Raw genomic sequence first — 20,853 nt, forward strand, 5'->3', positions numbered from 1 at the left:
TTTAAAAAACCATAACTCTGACTGGGCGTCACGTGACGCATAACGTCTAGGGGTGAGGCTTTATGACTACACATGGTCTTAACTATATACGAATGTTAAAACGCTTGGACAACACAAATTTTGAGGGTTTTGTGTGTGAGAGAGAGAGAGAGAGAGAGAGAGAGGGGAAGGAGAGAGAGAGGTGTTTGGGGTTTTTTTCCCATTACAAATGTTCAAAAGTTGCCTAAGCGTCACATGGCGTAAAATGCCTGAATGTGTTTAGTTTTGACTACACATGGTCTTAGTTGTTAGTAATATGTCTCCCAGTATATGATTCAAATATCATTTCACCTTTAGAAAAAAGATTTAGCTTGATATTGATTTCTTGCTTAATAAAAAGGTAATAATTGGAGTAAACTTTTCTTCTTCACTAATTACAATCTTACAACATCAAATTACTTGCTCTTTGTTAGGGCAAATGATACAGAAATTAACACACGACAATCCATAGATATTTATTTATTAACTATATTTTTGGATATATAAGATTCCAAATAAAAAGGCAAGCCTAAACCTTTTTTCTAATTTTTATTTTTTTGGAATGGCTTGATTTAAAGTTAAATAACCCATTTCCTCCTTTTTTTTCTAAATGTCAAGAAAAAAACTTTGACACGTAATTTGTTTAAAGTCAAAAGTTGAAATAAATTTTGGATTTTTTTTCCCTTGGTCCACTCGACAACTCAATGACCCGACGTTGTTTATAATAATAATAATAATAACAATAATATAATAATAATAATAATAACAACAACAACAATCATAATATTTATAAGTATAATATTTACTACTATTAATATAATTATTAAAATTCGGACATATATATGTTTCATGAGAGATATAAACGTTTTTTAATAAGACTTTTACTTCATTTAATTTTGGTAGTTGTGTTTTTATGTACGTGTATGAATTTTATTTGGTTTTGCTTAGTACATGCTTATGAGTTATGAAGGGTCAGGCTAAACGTACCCCCCTGGTTGCTTGTCATACCCCCTTCCTTGGAAAAACCAACTTTCATATTACCCCTTAAAATTATATAATTACCAAATTAGCACAAAGTTAAAGATTTCATATTTTTTTTACAAGTCTCGTTTTTTTTTATGATTTCGGGTTTAGGGTTTAGGTTTTCGGGTTTAGGGTTCGGGTTTAGGGTCTAGGTTTTCGGGTTTAGGGTTTAGGGTTCGGTTTTCGGGTTTAGGGTTTAGGTTTTCGGGTTTAGGGTTTAGGGTTTCGGGCTTAGGGTTTATTTTGTAAAAGATAAAGAGGTAAAATAAGGATATTATAAATATATAAATACTATTAAATTAAAGAGAAGATGTTATAAAATTTACAAAATTAATACTAAAAAACTAAATTAATAGTAATACTTGATAGTTTTTAATTTGATATATAATTGGAAATTATTAAGTGAAAAAAATATTGTAGGGACTAATATGTATATAAATAATGTTATGGGGTAATAGTAATTAATCTAATAACTTCAAGAGAGGAGTATATTTAGTAAAAATGATGAAATGAGAGGTACATTTAGCAGCACCCGTTATGAAGGTGATTTCAATTTTATTAAGTTAAATATTTGAATTTCTCTGTTGAAATTGCTTCCAAAGATGAGAAAACATTGTTGGGGTCGAAAGCAATGTTCGTACCTTACCCAATAATCTCATACGCTTACCAGCTAATTGTTAGTCTAGATTAATCACTAGCTTGATATAGTGATAAATATTTATAACCTTCAATCAAATGGTTTTAGTTCTAATCTCACTTGAGAAATGAGGATAAGATAAGATAGAAAAAAAAGTTAGCTGTTGAATACAAAAATTGTTAGTCTAGCTTGTATCCACGGTCAATACCAGACGTAGAAGATGTAAAAGTTAAAACATGGCCCTAATTAGTGTTCATAATATTTTGATTTTCTTTGAAACTTGTAGCACAATCCAGCTTGATCTAGAGACATCATTAAATTGATTACAATAAAGATTTCATGATGTTTCAATTACTTTTTCCTACAAAGTTTCATAGATCTTAAGAAATGAATGATTATTGATTAAACATGAAAACATGCCTTCAATAAAGTAATAAAAAGTTAATTTCTCGCATAGATTTAAAATTTAAGGATGATAATTAGTAAAAAAAAATATACAATATAATGATTGCTAATCAATATTATATTTCGTAATCTACACAACTAAACTTTGAGAGAATTAGTATCTTGTATAAATCTAAGAACATAACTATGTTATTATTGTTATTATTAAAAAGAAGTAATAATAAAAAATTAAAATAAATTAAATTAGCCTTTACTACAGTAATTATATAAGACGTTATGCTTAATTTGCATTATTTTTTTAAAAAACTTTTCATTGTTATTATTTTTATCTTACAAATTTAATTGTTTAAATTTTAGATATGAACAAGGGTTCCGTGTAATATATGAGTTTCAATCATAAAATATATTTTTGAGATTTGTGAGCTCTATCATTTGATTTTTTTTATTTTTTTTTTTTGGTCATTTATACTTTGATGAGGTGTTAAGTTGGTTAATCACACCCATTTAAATATGTAATAGTGTACAAAAAAATACCATTGTTTAAAAAAAATAAATTCTATCATTTTTGTTAATCACACCCATGTAATGTACGTGATTCTAACACTAGTATATAATACTAATAACTTGTTTAGTGTTTTACGTGTTTTTCCCGCGTATGTAACTATGCAAGAGTGGTAACACTTGGTGGTTGTGTTGAGTGGTGGTTGGTGTATATTAACCAAATCAACATATTTTCTTTACTTTATTCTCTTGGTTGGATTGTTGTTTATAAAGAAGTGAAAATGTGAAGTTTAAACAAATATTATCTTTATTCTTTTGGGCATGCTTACATAATACTCCATTGATGTGGTTATTATATTTTAGATTTTGAAAAATTATGGATTTAATTGAAATGATAAGTGCCAATAATAAAGTTAACACGATGTTAGTAAAAACGACAAGATTTTATATACACAACTCATTTGATTTTTATTAAGTGCTTTCTTAAGATCATGATACTTGTGTCAGAAAGATCAATTTTATTGGATTAAACCAAACTTGCAACTCATTTGATTTTTTACTGACTACTCTTAACTTTTACCATATGTTCATTCACTACTAATTTTTCACCTTTCTATGCTTTTGAAGTTGTTGGTTGTAGTTTCCTTAAAATGTTCTAGTGAACCACTGAATGTCATACAATAAGTTCATATTCTACAAAAGATAATACATAGAATATAAAACAATATATCATGTAAATTTTGTCTGAAATGAAAGTAAACATATTTATTTTTGAAGTAGGTAGTGATAAAGATTTGAAGCAAACATCCCTCTCCAAGGTTCAGGTGGTGATAATGTTCCTTTTGGCAGTGCGAGTCTCTACTGAGAGGTCACGGGTTATATCCCTCATTGACGGCCTGGAGTGAGGGTTTTTACACACACATGATAATGCAGCCTGGACAAGTACTTTTACTTGCTCAGCAACTTGTTCAGCAGGTGGAGGAAGACGTATGTCCAAAAATTCAGTATGAGGTATGCCTTTTGTGTCTTCTAACAACGTGAGAAGATCTCCTGGATGCTTACCCATTGTAACTTCCAGCGTTAGTACCCCAAAGCTGTAAACATCACACTTCTCATTCACTTCCATCGTGTATGCAAGTTCTGTAAAACCGAAAATCAAGTCAACGCTTTGGAACGCAATTAGTTGCAAGATTGATTTATTATTTATACCTGGAGCAATGTAACCAAACGTTCCGGCAAAAGAAGTCCAGTTGGATGAGTCTGGCTTTAATAGTCTGGCGGTGCCAAAGTCAGACACATGAGCAACCCAATCAGAATCAAATAGAACATTGTTGCTTGATAAGTCCCTATGGATGATTGGTTGTGAACAATCATGATGCATATAGGATAAAGCCTTTGCGATACTTTTAACAGCCGTCACCTTTTTTTCCAATCAAATTCAAAAGCTTGTTCCATGTGATTCAGTATGTTCCTTAAGCTCCCTCCTGCCAAGAACTCAAACACCAAGAACGAGTGTCGTGGATGTGAACAAAATCTGTAGAATTTGACAATGTTTTGATGGCGTATCTCAGTCAATGCTTGGATCTCATATTCAAAACTCTTGACATTTTGCACCTCACCATCGTCTAGTGCGTGAATTTTTTTCACCGCAAAAACTTCAGATGACATTTTTGCTTTATAAACAGTTCCATATCCACCAACCCCAACAACATACTTCGGGTCAAAGTCCTCCAAGGCCTCAATGATTCTCTCATACACCATTTTCCCATCATAGCTCCAAATGGTAAAAGGTCTTGCTCGTGTCTCTTCCGGCCTAATAGTTGCATTACCCTTTCTTTTATGGAGATAGCAGAATATGAAAGCAATAAAAATCATGAGCAACATGAATACCAATGTAGGAAGTATGATCACGATCACGATCACGCTCGAACCTTTCGTTGGTTGGATGGGACAGTCTAATCCCGTGTGATTTCCGCATAACCCCTTGTTGTGTGCAAGTGCCTCCATTGGAGCATCTTCAAATGCTTTCATCTGTGGAAGTGGGCCCTTTAGCTGATTAAAGGATATATCGACTGTGGTTAAACTTAACATTCCAGTGAAACTTGAAGGAATAGAGCCCGTGAGGTTATTGTGAGAGACGTTCAACGTTTGTATAATCGCTAAACCCCTAAGCTGGAGCGGTATCCTCCCAGTCAAATTATTTTTACTTAGATCAAGGGATTCTAACTTTTCTAGCTTGGAAATATCTTCAGGAATACCTCCCTCAAGTTTATTACTGCTTAAATTCAAGATCCTTAACTTAAAGCATTCTCCTAAGTTTACATTGATTGTGCCGGTAAGAGAATTTTGTGCCAAGTTAAGTTCTTCTAAGTTGTGTAGACTTCCCATTTCTGAAGGAATGGCGCCTGATAGCTTATTGTCATCCAAGTACAAGCTCACTAGTGAGCTTAATCTTTCAAAGCTCGTGGGGATTTCGCCAAACAAGTGATTTGATGAAAGATTAAGCTGGACTAATCTTGTTGCTCCTCCGAGCTTTGAAGATATTTTTCCAGACAAATTGTTGTTGGACATCTTTAAGCTTGTTAAATTACGACAAGACCCCCAGTTGCTAGAGACCTCACCAAAGAACTTATTGTTACTCAGATCCATATAATTCAACTCCGGATATATCCCAAAATCTTGAGAGATGTTTCCGGTCAGTTGGTTATGGTCAAGGCGAACTCTAGATAAGCTGCTACAGTTTTTCAAGCTCTTTGGTACAAGGCCAGAGAAGAAATTGCCATTCACAATGAAATAAAAAAGAGAGCCAGAGGCACATATTTTGTCTGGTAAAGGACCAGAGAGCTTGTTGTCATATACGACGAATATGTACATCTTAGTTAGATTCATATCTCGAGGAATGGAACCTACAAGCTTATTCATGTGCAAACACAATACATGGAGGGCTGATCTCTTCCCTAACTCAGGCGGTATGAAGCCACTGAATTTCTTATCAGCTATGTGCAATTTTTTAAGGTGAGTGTAATTAGCAAAATAATTTGGTATTGGTCCAGATATGAGATTACTCCATAAGATTATCTCTTCTAGCCTACTAAAGTTTTGGAATGTAATTGGAATGGTACCGGATATAAGGTTTTGGCAAAGCATAAGAACTATGAGGTCTCAAGCTCTAGAAAGTTCGGTTGGAATGGACCCGGAAATATAATTTGAAGAGAAATCAATGTATTTGACCAAACTCAGTTCCCCAATTTCTAGAGGGATATGACCATTAAGACTGTTGTTGTTCAAACCAAGTTCACGTAAGTTTGTAAGGTTACCTATGCTAGTTGGTATATGACCATTAAAACTGTTGTTACTCAAAAGAAGGGAACGTAAATTTGTGAGATTACCTACGCTATATGGGATATGACCAGTAAGACGGTTAGTGTCCAACCAAAGCAAAACCAAAGATCTTAGCATTCCCATCTCTGACGGAATTTTCCCGGCGAAATTATTACTGTCCAGATCTAAATATCTAAGATTAGACATGTTCCCGATGCTGGAAGGAATGGAGCCATAGAGAAAGTTAGATGAAAGATCTAACGTTTCAAGATTTCGTAGTGACCATGTATCAAGATCATCAAGTGTACCTGCTAAGTTTACACTTTGAACTATGATGCTTGTAACAACACTTTCTGTAACTACAGTACCGTTACTGCAACCGATTCCAATCCAATAGTTATGGCACGGGTTGCTTCCAACCAATGATGAGAGAGCTGACTGGCTTTCCATTTTAAAAGGGTGGATGCTACAGTTATTGGGGTAGCATTTGCAAGTGAAGGGACACACATTATTAGATTATAACAAGAGAATAATAATAATAATAATAATGCAACTGCAACTGAGAGGGACATATTGGAAATAGAAGTAAAAGGTTATGAAATTGCATACCGAGATTAAGTGTTACTTATAGAAAATATACACAGTAAGCCCCTAATGACCTATCACTTTATCATAATGATCCTCTGTGTTGGCTATATATGAATTTATGTTAGTTGTTTATTTTTAGACAAGTTACTCAAGCTTTCCTAATTCTTCTAAACACCATCATGAACTCATGGCTATCAACAGTTTTAAGATTTTTATTTTTTATTTTTTTAGTATAGTTAAATATCAATCTAATGAATGTTGACATTTCCCTGTTCATGTTTGATGTGCATGGCACTAATGAGCATGGTTGGAAAAATCCCGTCTAACCACCTACTAATCCCCGATTAATCATTACTCGGTACCCAACCACCTAGTCTTCAATTAATCCGTATTTGGTCAAATCGGTCAAAACTTAAAAAATTATATATAAAATTCAGTATATATACGTATAATAGAAAACTTACATGTAAATTGCAATTTGATTACTCTTGATTAATTGCTAATTCTTACCACATCGCTCGACTAGCGACTAGCAAGTTCTATAACACATTAACACTACTAATGGGTATACAAAATTAGGAATGTAAAGGGTCAAAAATGTATTTTTGAAAAAAAAATGAGAAAAGAAGAGGATATGCATATTATTTTTAAGGATGATCACTTGTTTCATTACGTGTCATAAATCTTGGTTTCAGTCTCTAAACTTCTTTTCTCGGGGTTATGTATCTGTGATATACATTTCTTGCCAGTTTTTGGCACCAACGTCATTACATTATGATGTAAAATGAAAGTGTGTTAAGTGTAAATTCACCTTAGCTACTTATTAATATACAGAATGTAAAAGCTTTTAATGCAAGGTAAAAGTAAGAATAATGAGCAACTCCTCCATTCACTTGTTGAAATTTAATCTTGAAACGAGTTATTGAGAAAACTGAAGGAGGCTAAGTGAAAGAGTTTAATTACTAGTTTGAATATTTAGATTTATTGGTTTAGTAGTTTATGTTTATCTTATTAATTTGAATGTCTAAAAGGTAATATGAGTCATAGTATTTTTGGAAGTTAATTAACATAAATAAATGGTTAGGGTCATGTCAAGAATTATAATAAACAGAAAACAGTCGATCTTGTTTGAGATCAAATTTTATGTTTTTGTTGTTAGGCCTGATTTCTAAAACTTCTAAATTACATGGCCGAGTTATTTCATTTATTTACTGTATATAACCTTCTCAACAAGAATCGTCATAACAAAATTAATATATATTATAGTGTATGAATGTACCCCACTTGTTCTTTTATCTTGACTTTGATAACAACCCAACGAAGACTTCCATTAAGTCTGTGTCCTTAAATAACTGATGGCCACACCTTTTTGGGAGATGATTGGTCTATGACAAGCATGTTTAATTTGAAGCATTTCGAAAACTACATTGACTAGTTAGTTGTCTTATTAGAGGGGAGCGTTATGAACACGGCAAGCTGTCACACAACAACATTAGGCTGACACGGTCGATACCTCCTCAAAACAAGCCCACCCGAATTCCGAACACCTCGTGTCCAGTGACGGCCCAACCTTTTTAGTGGCCCAAAGCGAATTAAAATATATGGGGCCTTTCTCCAAAATATGTAACTTTTTTTGCTTACGATCATAGCATATTAGCTAATAAGATTTTAAAAGAATTCCAAATCCTTCCAAAATGTTCCGGGTCAGTTTGGTTCGACGTTCCAGGTCAGTTCGCGTTCGATTCAACGCTCCGGGTCAATTCACTCCGGTTCGACGCTTCGTGACAATTCGCGTTCCGTTCCAAGTCTTTTGCTTTGACGCTTCGCTCCGCGTCAAAGCGCATGTAATTCAACTGTAAACCCGAACGTGACCCGTATCGTCGACGCAAACACGACCTGAACACCTTACCGATCGCCTACTCGAACGCGATCCAAATCAACGACCCAAACACAACCTCGGAACGTCGACCCGAAATCGTTCCAGAGTGTCGACCCGAATACATCCGGACCATCGACTCGGAACGTCGGCCTGAACACGACACATGTCACTCTAATACCGTGTCTTTTGGTTGTTTTCCCGCTCAAACATTCAAGCGAATACATTTACATATCTGTGGTTTATTAAAACTGTTTTGGTTGCTACTTTGTAACCTTGATTTCATCAGTTTAACGGTACAAAGTGGAGAGTAAGACCGTGTGCATCTTACTGCAAAGGCTTATTCCCGGACCCTGGGGAGTTAAGTCAACCACCAAATACGCCCTTAGAATCGGCAAGGGCGTTTAAGACTATCAGGAGGGGTGGCAATCTTGATCCAAACACCCCCTAACTTAAGAAAAGTCAACATTATCCCATCACATAGGACCAATGAGTTGTAATATGAGACATAACTTATTATAAGGTATGCATTTGTCCCCAAACATGTAAAAAAAAACTAATTAAATACCGCTTCACGACAACAAAAAAATCATCTACATAATCTCCACAAACACACCCTTAATCGAAGTTGAATAGCAATTGCATAATCCGCATTGACCAAAATATGTGGTATCCTAAAAAAAACCACCTCAAGCCAACATTAAGCTTGTTCAAATGTGTAGGCTAGAAGCTTGTTCCATGTCAACATTAACAACATACAAATTTTCATCTACATATAAATAATCTAAAAGCATATATATTGGACCTTACCTCACAATAATTAGTCACTGCTATGATCTTCAAAACGTTTCGATGCCCAAATTGCCAATCGGCTTTGTGTTGATCGATTCATAATACTCTTCTTCCCCATAAAAACGCCTGAAATTAAGCATATCAAGTAAAAAACAGATTAAAAACTTATAAACGGTTTAAAATGATTCATTATTTTGTCACGATAACTAATAATGACATACGCGATATCAGCCAAGTTTTCTGATTTTGTCACCGCCTTTCCTTCCGGAAGCTCCAAGGAAGTATAATGCATTATCATCTCTTTCAATGTGTACTTGGTGGTTTTAATATCATGATCCCATAAAATACTCTAAAACCAAATAAATAAATAAATAAACATTTTTATAGTTTTAACCTATGATTATTTAATAACATACCTTCCTAACAAACTCTCTTTTCACTACTTCAACGGGTGACCTTACAGATTGGAAAATAGAAGCATTCCAAAGAGCTCCTCTAGCAACCATCACAGACGAGGCGCCTATGATAAATGATTAGTTATTAGCAAATTTATTTTATATAAAAATATAATTTTATTTAATTAATGAGTAATTACTTGATTACCTGTCACGTCCCGAATGCGCTGAAAATCATCATACTCGAATACATCACCGTTGGCAATGACGGGAATAGAAAGTGCATCTACAACATTTGTAATTTCACTCCAGTTAGCAGGATCTCTTGGTCTATCTGCAACTCTTCTGCAATTTACTTAACAAAATACATAAATATTAGAAAAATTACACTTTTCGTTTTTAAACTAAGGAAATTACAGAAATCACCCTTTATGTTTATATTCTGTAATAGTTTACGTCCTTTCCACAAACGAATGTTAATTTTTTCCGTTAAGCCAAGTCTTGTGCAATTGTGCATTGCACATGAAGACAGTTTGGTCAGTTTACCTTAATCACGCAACAAATAGAAAATAAAAAAAGTAATAACTTGTAATTATAAATAAAATACATATACACAAAATTTTCACATCTCTTCTCTCTCTCTCTCTCTCTCTCTCTCTCTCTCTATATCTCTATACATAATTACAAATAATTAATTTTTTATTTGATGTGTAAATAGAATAAAATGACCAAAATACCTCATGTGACTGGACTTAACAGAAAACTTAACGTCCGTTAGTGGAAAGGACGTAAACTGTGACAGAATGTGAACATAAAGGATGATTTTTGTTATTTTGTTATTTTATTAGTTTTAAGGACAAAAAGTGAAATATGCTACAAACCTAAAGAATGCTGTTCCAAAAAATAGTACCAATTATTTAAAATAAACAGAACCGTTCTATCGCATAAGTAGTAATAAAGTATTACCTTCCATGGACAGCTAGAGCAGAAACCATGGTTTTTTCAATTCGTCTAGCCAATTCTACGGTATCATGAGTTGAATTTAGCAGGCGTATTTTGCATGTAACCGGTATACTCAAGTTCCTCTTTAATGTTGTCAAAATCTGGAATAAAAATATATGTTTTTGAAGGGTCAGATATCGGTGACAAACATTAAACAGAGAATAAGCGAGCACGATGAGTTGCATACATCATGAATGAGGTCTGGTTTCTTTAATAATGCAGCTCCCATTCCTCCACTTATAGAGAACGCTTTCGGGCAACCCATGTTTATATCTATAGCTGCAACATCTTTACACCTGAGTGAAGACGCACAATTTAAGTAATTATGAATTTATAATAACTTTGGTTTTCATTTCTGAGTACGAACTTTCACTTTTACTTAAATCGTGGCCCGTGGTTTCAAATATCTAATGATTTTTGTCCTTTTCACCACGTTTTATTTTTCTGTTAAATGGAAGGGTATTTTGGTCATTTTAAACACGATGGACTATTTACGTAAATTACCAAGATCATCCACAAAGAGGTGAATAAACACACTTTGTTCGCGCGTGTGTGTATGTATATAAAAATATTGAATTTCAAGAAGGTGAAAAACAATGCATTTAACCATTTTCTTATATCTTGAAAATTTTAAGATTTGAAAAATGAATGATTTTTCTGAGGAACATGATGCCTGATGCCTGATGTGTGTATGTATGTATATATAAATATTGAATTTCAAGATGCTGAAAAAACAATGCATTTAATCATTTTCTTATATCTTAAAAAGTTTAAGATTTGAAAAATGAATGATTTTTTTGTTCTGCGTGTTATCGTAAATAAACCGTCTTTTGCCTAGAACTCTCCCCAAACATAATATATATACTCTTTATAACTATTATTTTAATAATTTTAGTAGAATCCTAAACCTATTAGCACATAAGCACATAACACACAGAACTTAGAAGAAAGAAACTAACACCAGCTGTGCAGCAGTTAAAGCCCGAACAGCGTCTGAAGTGCCCAACTGAAACACCACATGATTTCTTTCTTGATCACATGTTCGAAAAACAACATTCTCTGTACCCTTCTCCACTATATCAATAGAACCAATAGCATCTGGGACGCAAAAACAAATCAAATCATCAGCCACATTTTTTTAACATAAATACTGTATCTAACTTATTGTTATAATATACTACAATATCTCTTACACCCTTCCAATACATCTCTTTTGTGATCAAATGTGTTGCTTGCAGGCTTGTAAATGAACCGAACGAACACGAACAAGGCGTGTTCATATTCGTTCGGTTAACTTAAACCAGACAAATGATTGAACACAACCCATTCAACGAACAGGGTTTTCTTTTCCATTTTGTACGTTAAGAAAATGAATGCTTCGTGTTCGTTCGTTAAAAGTATCACGAACGTAAATGAATGAACATAACTGAGCTAATAATCTGTTGGGCCTAAAAAGTTTATAAAACTAGAATATATTAATTCCAGAAAATTAGACTAAACTGTGATGGACCTAAAGAATTTAAATTAATATAAACACTAACTTAACCAAACGTAAACCAGTGACATAATGAACGTAAGCAAAATAACATAAACGAACCAACATAAATACGGACTATGTTTACCATTTACGCGTCTTTCACATTTGAGTAATTTATGATCGATAATCTCTTCGCCATATGTAATATCTGCCCCATATTCAGCTGCCAGCAATCTGAATGGCAATGTACCCTAACAAAAACACACAAAACTTGCATAACTAAAACCAGAAACTATAATTAACAATTGCAACAAAAAAGAATTTTAAACACGAATGCAAAAGCACATATAAAATTGATACGATTCCGCCCGCCCGCAAGCACCTAGTATATATAAACTAAAATTTACATATAAAAACTCTAATCTAATTAACTGCTAGTAGGTACCCACCTGCTGACTAGTGCCTAGTATAGTTGTAAAAATCGCGCATAGGCTTCGATTAATCGCTAGTCAGCCGTCCGACTAGCCGCTAGCGAGTTACTAATCACTATTTGGTAAAAATCAGTCAAAATTGTAAAATTTAGTTATATATAAAATTTGGCATATAAATTATAATTAATCACTAGTCCCTGCCCCACAGCCGACTAGCGCCTAGCTAGCTATACAACACTGGATTTGCATCATTATTGTTTTTTGAAAGTCTAATAGTTTAGTAAAATATAAAGGACAGTGTATAGTGTATGGTAAAAGTATAATAATAAATGAACTTACAACTCGAACCATTGGAGCAAGAACAAGTTTGTTCCTGTACTCCATCTCGCAGAATTTGATTCCTTCAGTTCGGTCAAACTAGTTGACCATTTCTACTTTTAATCAGATGGTATTTGGTATGAAACATATTGGGCCATAATAACCCGGTGGGTTGGGTTGGAGATTATTTAAGTATGTGGAAAAGCCCAATTTGGAAATTAAAGTTGTATATATTTTTTTATTTATTGTGATAGGTGTTTTCAGAACCGGACCGGAAACTCAAGGAGTTAGAAGTTTGATTGTATGTATTTGAACCGATCGATTTTATTTGAATATGCCAGGGCAGGAACCAGACTAGATGGTCGATGGTCGAGCGGGAAATAAAAGCTCAGTAATTTTTATGTATAAAAATAAAGTATTTGTTATAGATTACTTGAAGTTTTCAATACATTTATATATTGAGCTTTTTATTTTATGTAAAACTAGTTATGATGTTACATGGTTTTAGAAAATGGTGTAATCAGTGAACTAATAAGACGGCTGGTTTGAAGGCTAGTCCGGTTATAAAAATATTGGTTGTGATATAAACAATAAATAAAAGAACAAAAAACTAAAATTGTACAAAAATAAATATAATGAAAACAACAACAGTCGTACCTAGTAAATTCCATAAAAAGCAAAAACTATTGGTATGTAGGATTCGGGGAGGGTGGTGAGTAGCTAAACCTTACATTTATTCATATGGATAGAAAGACTCCAAAAAGACCATCGGCTCCAAAACCAACAACATAAGTATACTCATAGTCTAAGGAGCTGTTTGTTTATATCTGAATGGAACCATTCAGATGTAAACATCTGATTCATTCAGACTTCAGACTGTTTGATTTCAAACAGAAAAACATCTGAATGGTTAAAATTAGGTCTGAATCATTCAGACTTATTGTTGTTGCTGAATGGGACAGAGGCTCATTCAGATCTGAATGAACCAAACAACCCTAAATACAATAACAAATGGTTAAACATAAAGTCTTTCAATGAATCTAATGAAAGCAGTTTCATTATGTCCTGAAAACTGATGTCTTCTGAAGATCACAAGCAGGCTGCCATTTCAACGAAACCAATTCTTTGTCAGATTTCATATCATGCTCTCATCACCAACAATAGTATGATTGCACTTGTAGTGGTTAAGCTACACCTAATGATATTTCAACATTATAATCACTCATCCCAAACCCGGAGTATACAAGTTAGTGTCTCAAATGAGAAATTTAGGAGTTTTGGGTACATAAGCTTATTGGTGAGTGATAGAGTATCATTGTGATCTTTGTAAAATAGTTTATGGTATCATGATATTCGATTATTTCATTATCAACATAACATCCTTTACAAAGGGAAGAATACAATTGGTTAATATTTAATACAATTGGTTAATATTCACATCATAATATAGCATCTAATATTCTCCCTTAGTTTGAGTGTGAGTCTGACGAACACTCAAGATGTCTCGAAAGGCTTGGTTAAGATGACGAGGCAAGCCTTTGGTGAAAATGTATGCGTACTAATGAGTGGGTGGGATACGTAGCACCCGAACTTGACTGAGATGGACTTTTTCTCACAAGAAATGGACATTGATCATTCTCTATACGTAGTATTGAACTAGGTTCCTTGATAGACATAATGCTGACACATTGTTAAAGTAGAAGTTTCGGCTACGAAATTAACCACCACTAGTTACTCACGTTTTACAAGTCGTCATATCAGCTCGTTGCAGAATGTCAAGAATGTATGTCGCGTGAGATAAAAAAATACCATGCGAGTCGCAAGTAGTGGAAATCTCAAGATAATGATGTAGGCGATGGTTGGTTAATTTGTTTATGTTTTAGTTCGTTTATTATTTAGGTTTAATCGTTTATTTTAGGAACTTCGATACTTCATATGTGTATTATTGGATTTCAGGTCACAGGCGTTAAAGTACTCAATTTGGACCTGTTGTGACACGGAATGAAGACCCAGGACGTCCAGCACGCGAAACGAGACAAAGATAATGTTTGCTGGTGACAAGACCCATCGTGATAAGCGATGGGCTTGCTTGAGGACCCATCGCGTATCGCGCTGGGATTTAAATTATCTGTTGACTTTCTGGTCCATCGCGCTATTGCGATACGCGATGGACCAGTGAAGACCCCATCGCATCTCGCGATTGGGTGGTCAAACGGGAGTTAGGGTTTTAAATCATATTTTTCATCATAAACAACCCTAACTCGTTCTGGACGAAAAGAGGCAATTTCCAGCAGCTCCAAGAGGCGATTTCACCATCATAGCTTGTGCCGAGACCTTACACATGATCCATATCATCCATATTGAAGATTTAACAATGTCAAGGCTCGGATAATCTCCTCGAATATCACCCGGGATGTATAGTTTGTCACTTTTACAGTTTTTCTCATGTGATTAAGAACATTCTTGTATAATTACTGATGATTGATATATGATTATTGATGTTTAGTATTTCTGTGTGTTCAGTCGGTTTAGGTTTACGTTGGTCTGAACGATTTGTTACCAGTTGCTAGATAATCGATCATATGATTGTTTGATTAGATTGAATACGATAAAACATATAATTGCCCTTAACCGAGTCACACTAGCAAGGATCGTTTGATAACCAGTGCCGTGCGTAAAACAATTATTGTTGTTTAAGGTTTTGTCTGATTGATCAGTTTGTAGTTAACCAGTAATAATTAATCTGTTAGGTTGCATGAGATTGCTGTAGGTTGCTTACTTGAATTCCCGGGTGTAATTTGCTTTGTTAATTGATTGAAACTTGTTTATTCGTTTGCTTGTTTAATTCTAAATTCAAATCATTGCCTGTGTGATCAGCACTAAAACCAGTTGCTTCATAATATTAAATCTGTACACGAATCACATTGATCACATACTCCTGGTGGATACAATACCTTACTTATCCTATCTAGGTAGTTTAATTAGGTTTTTGATTGACTCAAACGACGGTCATCAGTAGGGACCCCAAGTCTATCATGCCAACTTTAACATAAACCAAGTCTTTCTATTGTTGATCAATGACACTGATCATTCATATTGTAATCCTTATTTTCATCCATATCATATAAATTAGTTAAAAAATACATTTATCCATAAAATTTGTTTATCTTTTAAAACCCTCTACATCTAAATCTGATTCTTCATATTTATTTAGATTAAGTTAAACAATGCTTATTTATCCTTTCTTTATTATATTTTTTTTTCTTACATTCACAACTATGGAGTCCATATATATGGAGTTCTTATATATATGAAATCACTATTTAATCCAAATACTTGTACCATACTTTAGTGAATCAGTTGTAGTGCAAAATATGATTAAACCATTAAACTTTCCTTGAGTTATATGATTTGTTATGATATAGTATTTTCAATGTGAATGCTCTTATAAGAGTGTTTAGTGTTTCGTTCAGCTGACTTTAGTAATGTTTTTGAGTCAAATCTGGATATAGGGTTAATTAAATTAGCCAAACAGATCAAACTTCAGTGTTTTCTTTCTTACTTCAACTTCTTTTTGGGCTTATTATTAGATTTGAAGACGTTTTAAATTTTCTTTTGGAGGTATGTTATTGTTAGTTGTACTAAATGGCGGTTTGTCCTAAACCCTTATTAAAAGTTGAAAACAATATATTTATAAAGAAAAAAAAACGCATAACATGTTACTATTCTGGAAAGTCAGAAAGGAATTCAAAAACATTTTTTGATTTTAAAAAACAATTCAAAAACGTTATTTTCTTTGTGTGTACTTGTTCCTTTTTCTAGAAACCAAATCCTACAGTGACCACATTGATTATAAATAAAAGGTTAAAATATTAAACTATTATTAAACTTTTATTGTCAATGACATAAAGCTTGGTCCCTCACCCTCTTCTAGAATCCTTAATATTTGACATTTTAACGTTTATCGACTATAAATCATTATATTTCACACATTATTTTGTAACATGATAAAACTTACGCTTAGTTTGTAACAATGTGTAATATATGTGACACTTGTAACATGACCAATTATTGATGGGTGCGGTGTCCTTTATATTTGGGTTATAGGATTTTATTAATGCAATTAATCCTAATTCAGGAAATATTATAGATGTTCTTAATTTTAAACGTATTTTTCTTAAACGGTCTTATATTAATCAAAAGTTAGTTTTGTTAGTTTTTTTATGATGTAAATTGTTTATGTGACAAAAACATCTCTTACTACAAATTAAGAGGAAAACTTAACACACATGACCTAAATTTTTATATCTTGAAAATTTTAAGATTTGAAAAATGAATGATTTTTCTGAGGAACATGATGCCTGATGCCTGATGCCTGATGTGTGTATGTATGTATATATAAATATTGAATTTCAAGATGCTGAAAAAACAATGCATTTAATCATTTTCTTATATCTTAAAAAGTTTAAGATTTGAAAAATGAATGATTTTTTTGTTCTGCGTGTTATCGTAAATAAACCGTCTTTTGCCTAGAACTCTCCCCAAACATAATATATATACTCTTTATAACTATTATTTTAATAATTTTAGTAGAATCCTAAACCTATTAGCACATAAGCACATAACACACAGAACTTAGAAGAAAGAAACTAACACCAGCTGTGCAGCAGTTAAAGCCCGAACAGCGTCTGAAGTGCCCAACTGAAACACCACATGATTTCTTTCTTGATCACATGTTCGAAAAACAACATTCTCTGTACCCTTCTCCACTATATCAATAGAACCAATAGCATCTGGGACGCAAAAACAAATCAAATCATCAGCCACATTTTTTTAACATAAATACTGTATCTAACTTATTGTTATAATATACTACAATATCTCTTACACCCTTCCAATACATCTCTTTTGTGATCAAATGTGTTGCTTGCAGGCTTGTAAATGAACCGAACGAACACGAACAAGGCGTGTTCATATTCGTTCGGTTAACTTAAACCAGACAAATGATTGAACACAACCCATTCAACGAACAGGGTTTTCTTTTCCATTTTGTACGTTAAGAAAATGAATGCTTCGTGTTCGTTCGTTAAAAGTATCACGAACGTAAATGAATGAACATAACTGAGCTAATAATCTGTTGGGCCTAAAAAGTTTATAAAACTAGAATATATTAATTCCAGAAAATTAGACTAAACTGTGATGGACCTAAAGAATTTAAATTAATTTAAACACTAACTTAACCAAACGTAAACCAGTGACATAATGAACGTAAGCAAAAGAACATAAACGAACCAACATAAATACGGACTATGTTTACCATTTACGCATCTTTCACATTTGAGTAATTTATGATCGATAATCTCTTCGCCATATGTAATATCTGCCCCATATTCAGCTGCCAGCAATCTGAATGGCAATGTACCCTAACAAAAACACACAAAACTTGCATAACTAAAACCAGAAACTATAATTAACAATTGCAACAAAAAAGAATTTTAAACACGAATGCAAAAGCACATATAAAATTGATACGATTCCGCCCGCCCGCAAGCACCTAGTATATATAAACTAAAATTTACATATAAAAACTCTAATCTAATTAACTGCTAGTAGGTACCCACCTGCTGACTAGTGCCTAGTATAGTTGTAAAAATCGCGCATAGGCTTCGATTAATCGCTAGTCAGCCGTCCGACTAGCCGCTAGCGAGTTACTAATCACTATTTGGTAAAAATCAGTCAAAATTGTAAAATTTAGTTATATATAAAATTTGGCATATAAATTATAATTAATCACTAGTCCCTGCCCGACAGCCGACTAGCGCCTAGCTAGCTATACAACACTGGATTTGCATCATTATTGTTTTTTGAAAGTCTAATAGTTTAGTAAAATATAAAGGACAGTGTATAGTGTATGGTAAAAGTATAATAATAAATGAACTTACAACTCGAACCATTGGAGCAAGAACAAGTTTGTTCCTGTACTCCATCTCGCAGAATTTGATTCCTTCAGTTCGGTCAAACTAGTTGACCATTTCTACTTTTAATCAGATGGTATTTGGTATGAAACATATTGGGCCATAATAACCCGGTGGGTTGGGTTGGAGATTATTTAAGTATGTGGAAAAGCCCAATTTGGAAATAATTTCTTTGGAAATTAAAGTTGTATATATTTTTTTATTTATTGTGATAGGTGTTTTCAGAACCGGACCGGAAACTCAAGGAGTTAGAAGTTTGATTGTATGTATTTGAACCGATCGATTTTATTTGAATATGCCAGGGCAGGAACCAGACTAGATGGTCGATGGTCGAGCGGGAAATAAAAGCTCAGTAATTTTTATGTATAAAAATAAAGTATTTGTTATAGATTACTTGAAGTTTTCAATACATTTATATATTGAGCTTTTTATTTTATGTAAAACTAGTTATGATGTTACATGGTTTTAGAAAATGGTGTAATCAGTGAACTAATAAGACGGCTGGTTTGAAGGCTAGTCCGGTTATAAAAATATTGGTTGTGATATAAACAATAAATAAAAGAACAAAAAACTAAAATTGTACAAAAATAAATATAATGAAAACAACAACAGTCGTACCTAGTAAATTCCATAAAAAGCAAAAACTATTGGTATGTAGGATTCGGGGAGGGTGGTGAGTAGCTAAACCTTACATTTATTCATATGGATAGAAAGACTCCAAAAAGACCATCGGCTCCAAAACCAACAACATAAGTATACTCATAGTCTAAGGGGCTGTTTGTTTATATCTGAATGGAACCATTCAGATGTAAACATTTGATTCATTCAGACTTCAGACTGTTTGATTTCAAACAGAAAAACATCTGAATGGTTAAAATTAGGTCTGAATCATTCAGACTTATTGTTGTTGCTGAATGGGACAGAGGCTCATTCAGATCTGAATGAACCAAACAACCCTAAATACAATAACAAATGGTTAAACATAAAGTCTTTCAATGAATCTAATGAAAGCAGTTTCATTATGTCCTGAAAACTGATGTCTTCTGAAGATCACAAGCAGGCTGCCATTTCAACGAAACCAATTCTTTGTCAGATTTCATATCATGCTCTCATCACCAACAATAGTATGATTGCACTTGTAGTGGTTAAGCTACACCTAATGATATTTCAACATTATAATCACTCATCCCAAACCCGGAGTATACAAGTTAGTGTCTCAAATGAGAAATTTAGGAGTTTTGGGTACATAAGCTTATTGGTGAGTGATAGAGTATCATTGTGATCTTTGTAAAATAGTTTATGGTATCATGATATTCGATTATTTCATTATCAACATAACATCCTTTACAAAGGGAAGAATACAATTGGTTAATATTTAATACAATTGGTTAATATTCACATCATAATATAGCATCTAATATTCTCCCTTAGTTTGAGTGTGAGTCTGACGAACACTCAAGATGTCTCGAAAGGCTTGGTTAAGATGACGAGGCAAGCCTTTGGTGAAAATGTATGCGTACTAATGAGTGGGTGGGATACGTAGCACCCGAACTTGACTGAGATGGACTTTTTCTCACAAGAAATGGACATTGATCATTCTCTATACGTAGTATTGAACTAGGTTCCTTGATAGACATAATGCTGACACATTGTTAAAGTAGAAGTTTCGGCTATGAAATTAACCACCACTAGTTACTCACGTTTTACAAGTCGTCATATCAGCTCGTTGCAGAATGTCAAGAATGTATGTCGCGTGAGATAAAAACATACCATGCGAGTCGCAAGTAGTGGAAATCTCAAGATAATGATGTAGGCGATGGTTGGTTAATTTGTTTATGTTTTAGTTCGTTTATTATTTAGGTTTAATCGTTTATTTTAGGAACTTCGATACTTCATATGTGTATTATTGGATTTCAGGTCACAGGCGTTAAAGTACTCAATTTGGACCTGTTGTGACACGGAATGAAGACCCAGGACGTCCAGCACGCGAAACGAGACAAAGTAATAATGTTTGCTGGTGACAAGACCCATCGTGATAAGCGATGGGCTTGCTTGAGGACCCATCGCGTATCGCGCTGGGATTTAAATTATCTG

The 20,853-nt window shown here is 33.6% G+C and overlaps 1 protein-coding gene and 1 pseudogene across 2 annotated transcripts; both read right to left on the reverse strand.

Annotated features, from left to right (window-relative positions):
* Positions 1 to 3,336: 3,336 nt before the first annotated feature.
* On the reverse strand, positions 3,337 to 6,691 carry LOC143570549 (uncharacterized; annotated as a pseudogene). The gene is made up of 2 exons (XR_013141950.1): positions 3,794 to 6,691; positions 3,337 to 3,724 (listed from the first exon to the last, which is right to left on the reverse strand). The product of XR_013141950.1 is annotated as an uncharacterized LOC143570549 (transcript).
* A 2,300-nt stretch (positions 6,692 to 8,991) lies between these two features.
* LOC143570550 (uncharacterized) lies at positions 8,992 to 12,883 on the reverse strand. Its single transcript, XM_077056173.1, has 9 exons — positions 12,806 to 12,883; positions 12,181 to 12,286; positions 11,518 to 11,656; positions 10,746 to 10,854; positions 10,523 to 10,659; positions 9,765 to 9,901; positions 9,578 to 9,681; positions 9,383 to 9,510; positions 8,992 to 9,287 (listed from the first exon to the last, which is right to left on the reverse strand). Exons 1-9 carry the CDS (start codon positions 12,848 to 12,850, stop codon positions 9,209 to 9,211), a joined length of 984 nt encoding a protein of 327 aa, XP_076912288.1. The 5' UTR covers positions 12,851 to 12,883; the 3' UTR covers positions 8,992 to 9,208.
* Between the last annotated feature and the right edge of the window lie 7,970 nt (positions 12,884 to 20,853).

This window comes from Bidens hawaiensis, unplaced genomic scaffold (assembly GCF_021521415.1).
Source record: "Bidens hawaiensis isolate Kalapana, Puna unplaced genomic scaffold, B.hawaiensis_p1.1 tig00025007_1, whole genome shotgun sequence".
In the NCBI taxonomy this organism is placed as follows: domain Eukaryota; kingdom Viridiplantae; phylum Streptophyta; class Magnoliopsida; order Asterales; family Asteraceae; genus Bidens; species Bidens hawaiensis.

Excerpts from the sequence above, each read along its gene's own strand:
- LOC143570550 (XM_077056173.1), bottom strand. The coding sequence starts at position 12,850 with ATGGAGTACAGGAACAAACTTGTTCTTGCTCCAATGGTTCGAGTT. Across the intron at positions 10,855-11,517 it reads TTAACTGCTGCACAGCTGGT|GTGTAAAGATGTTGCAGCTA; the intron begins GTTAGTTTCTTT and ends GTCTTCACTCAG. Across the intron at positions 9,511-9,577 it reads AAAGAGAGTTTGTTAGGAAG|AGTATTTTATGGGATCATGA; the intron begins GTATGTTATTAA and ends ATTTGGTTTTAG.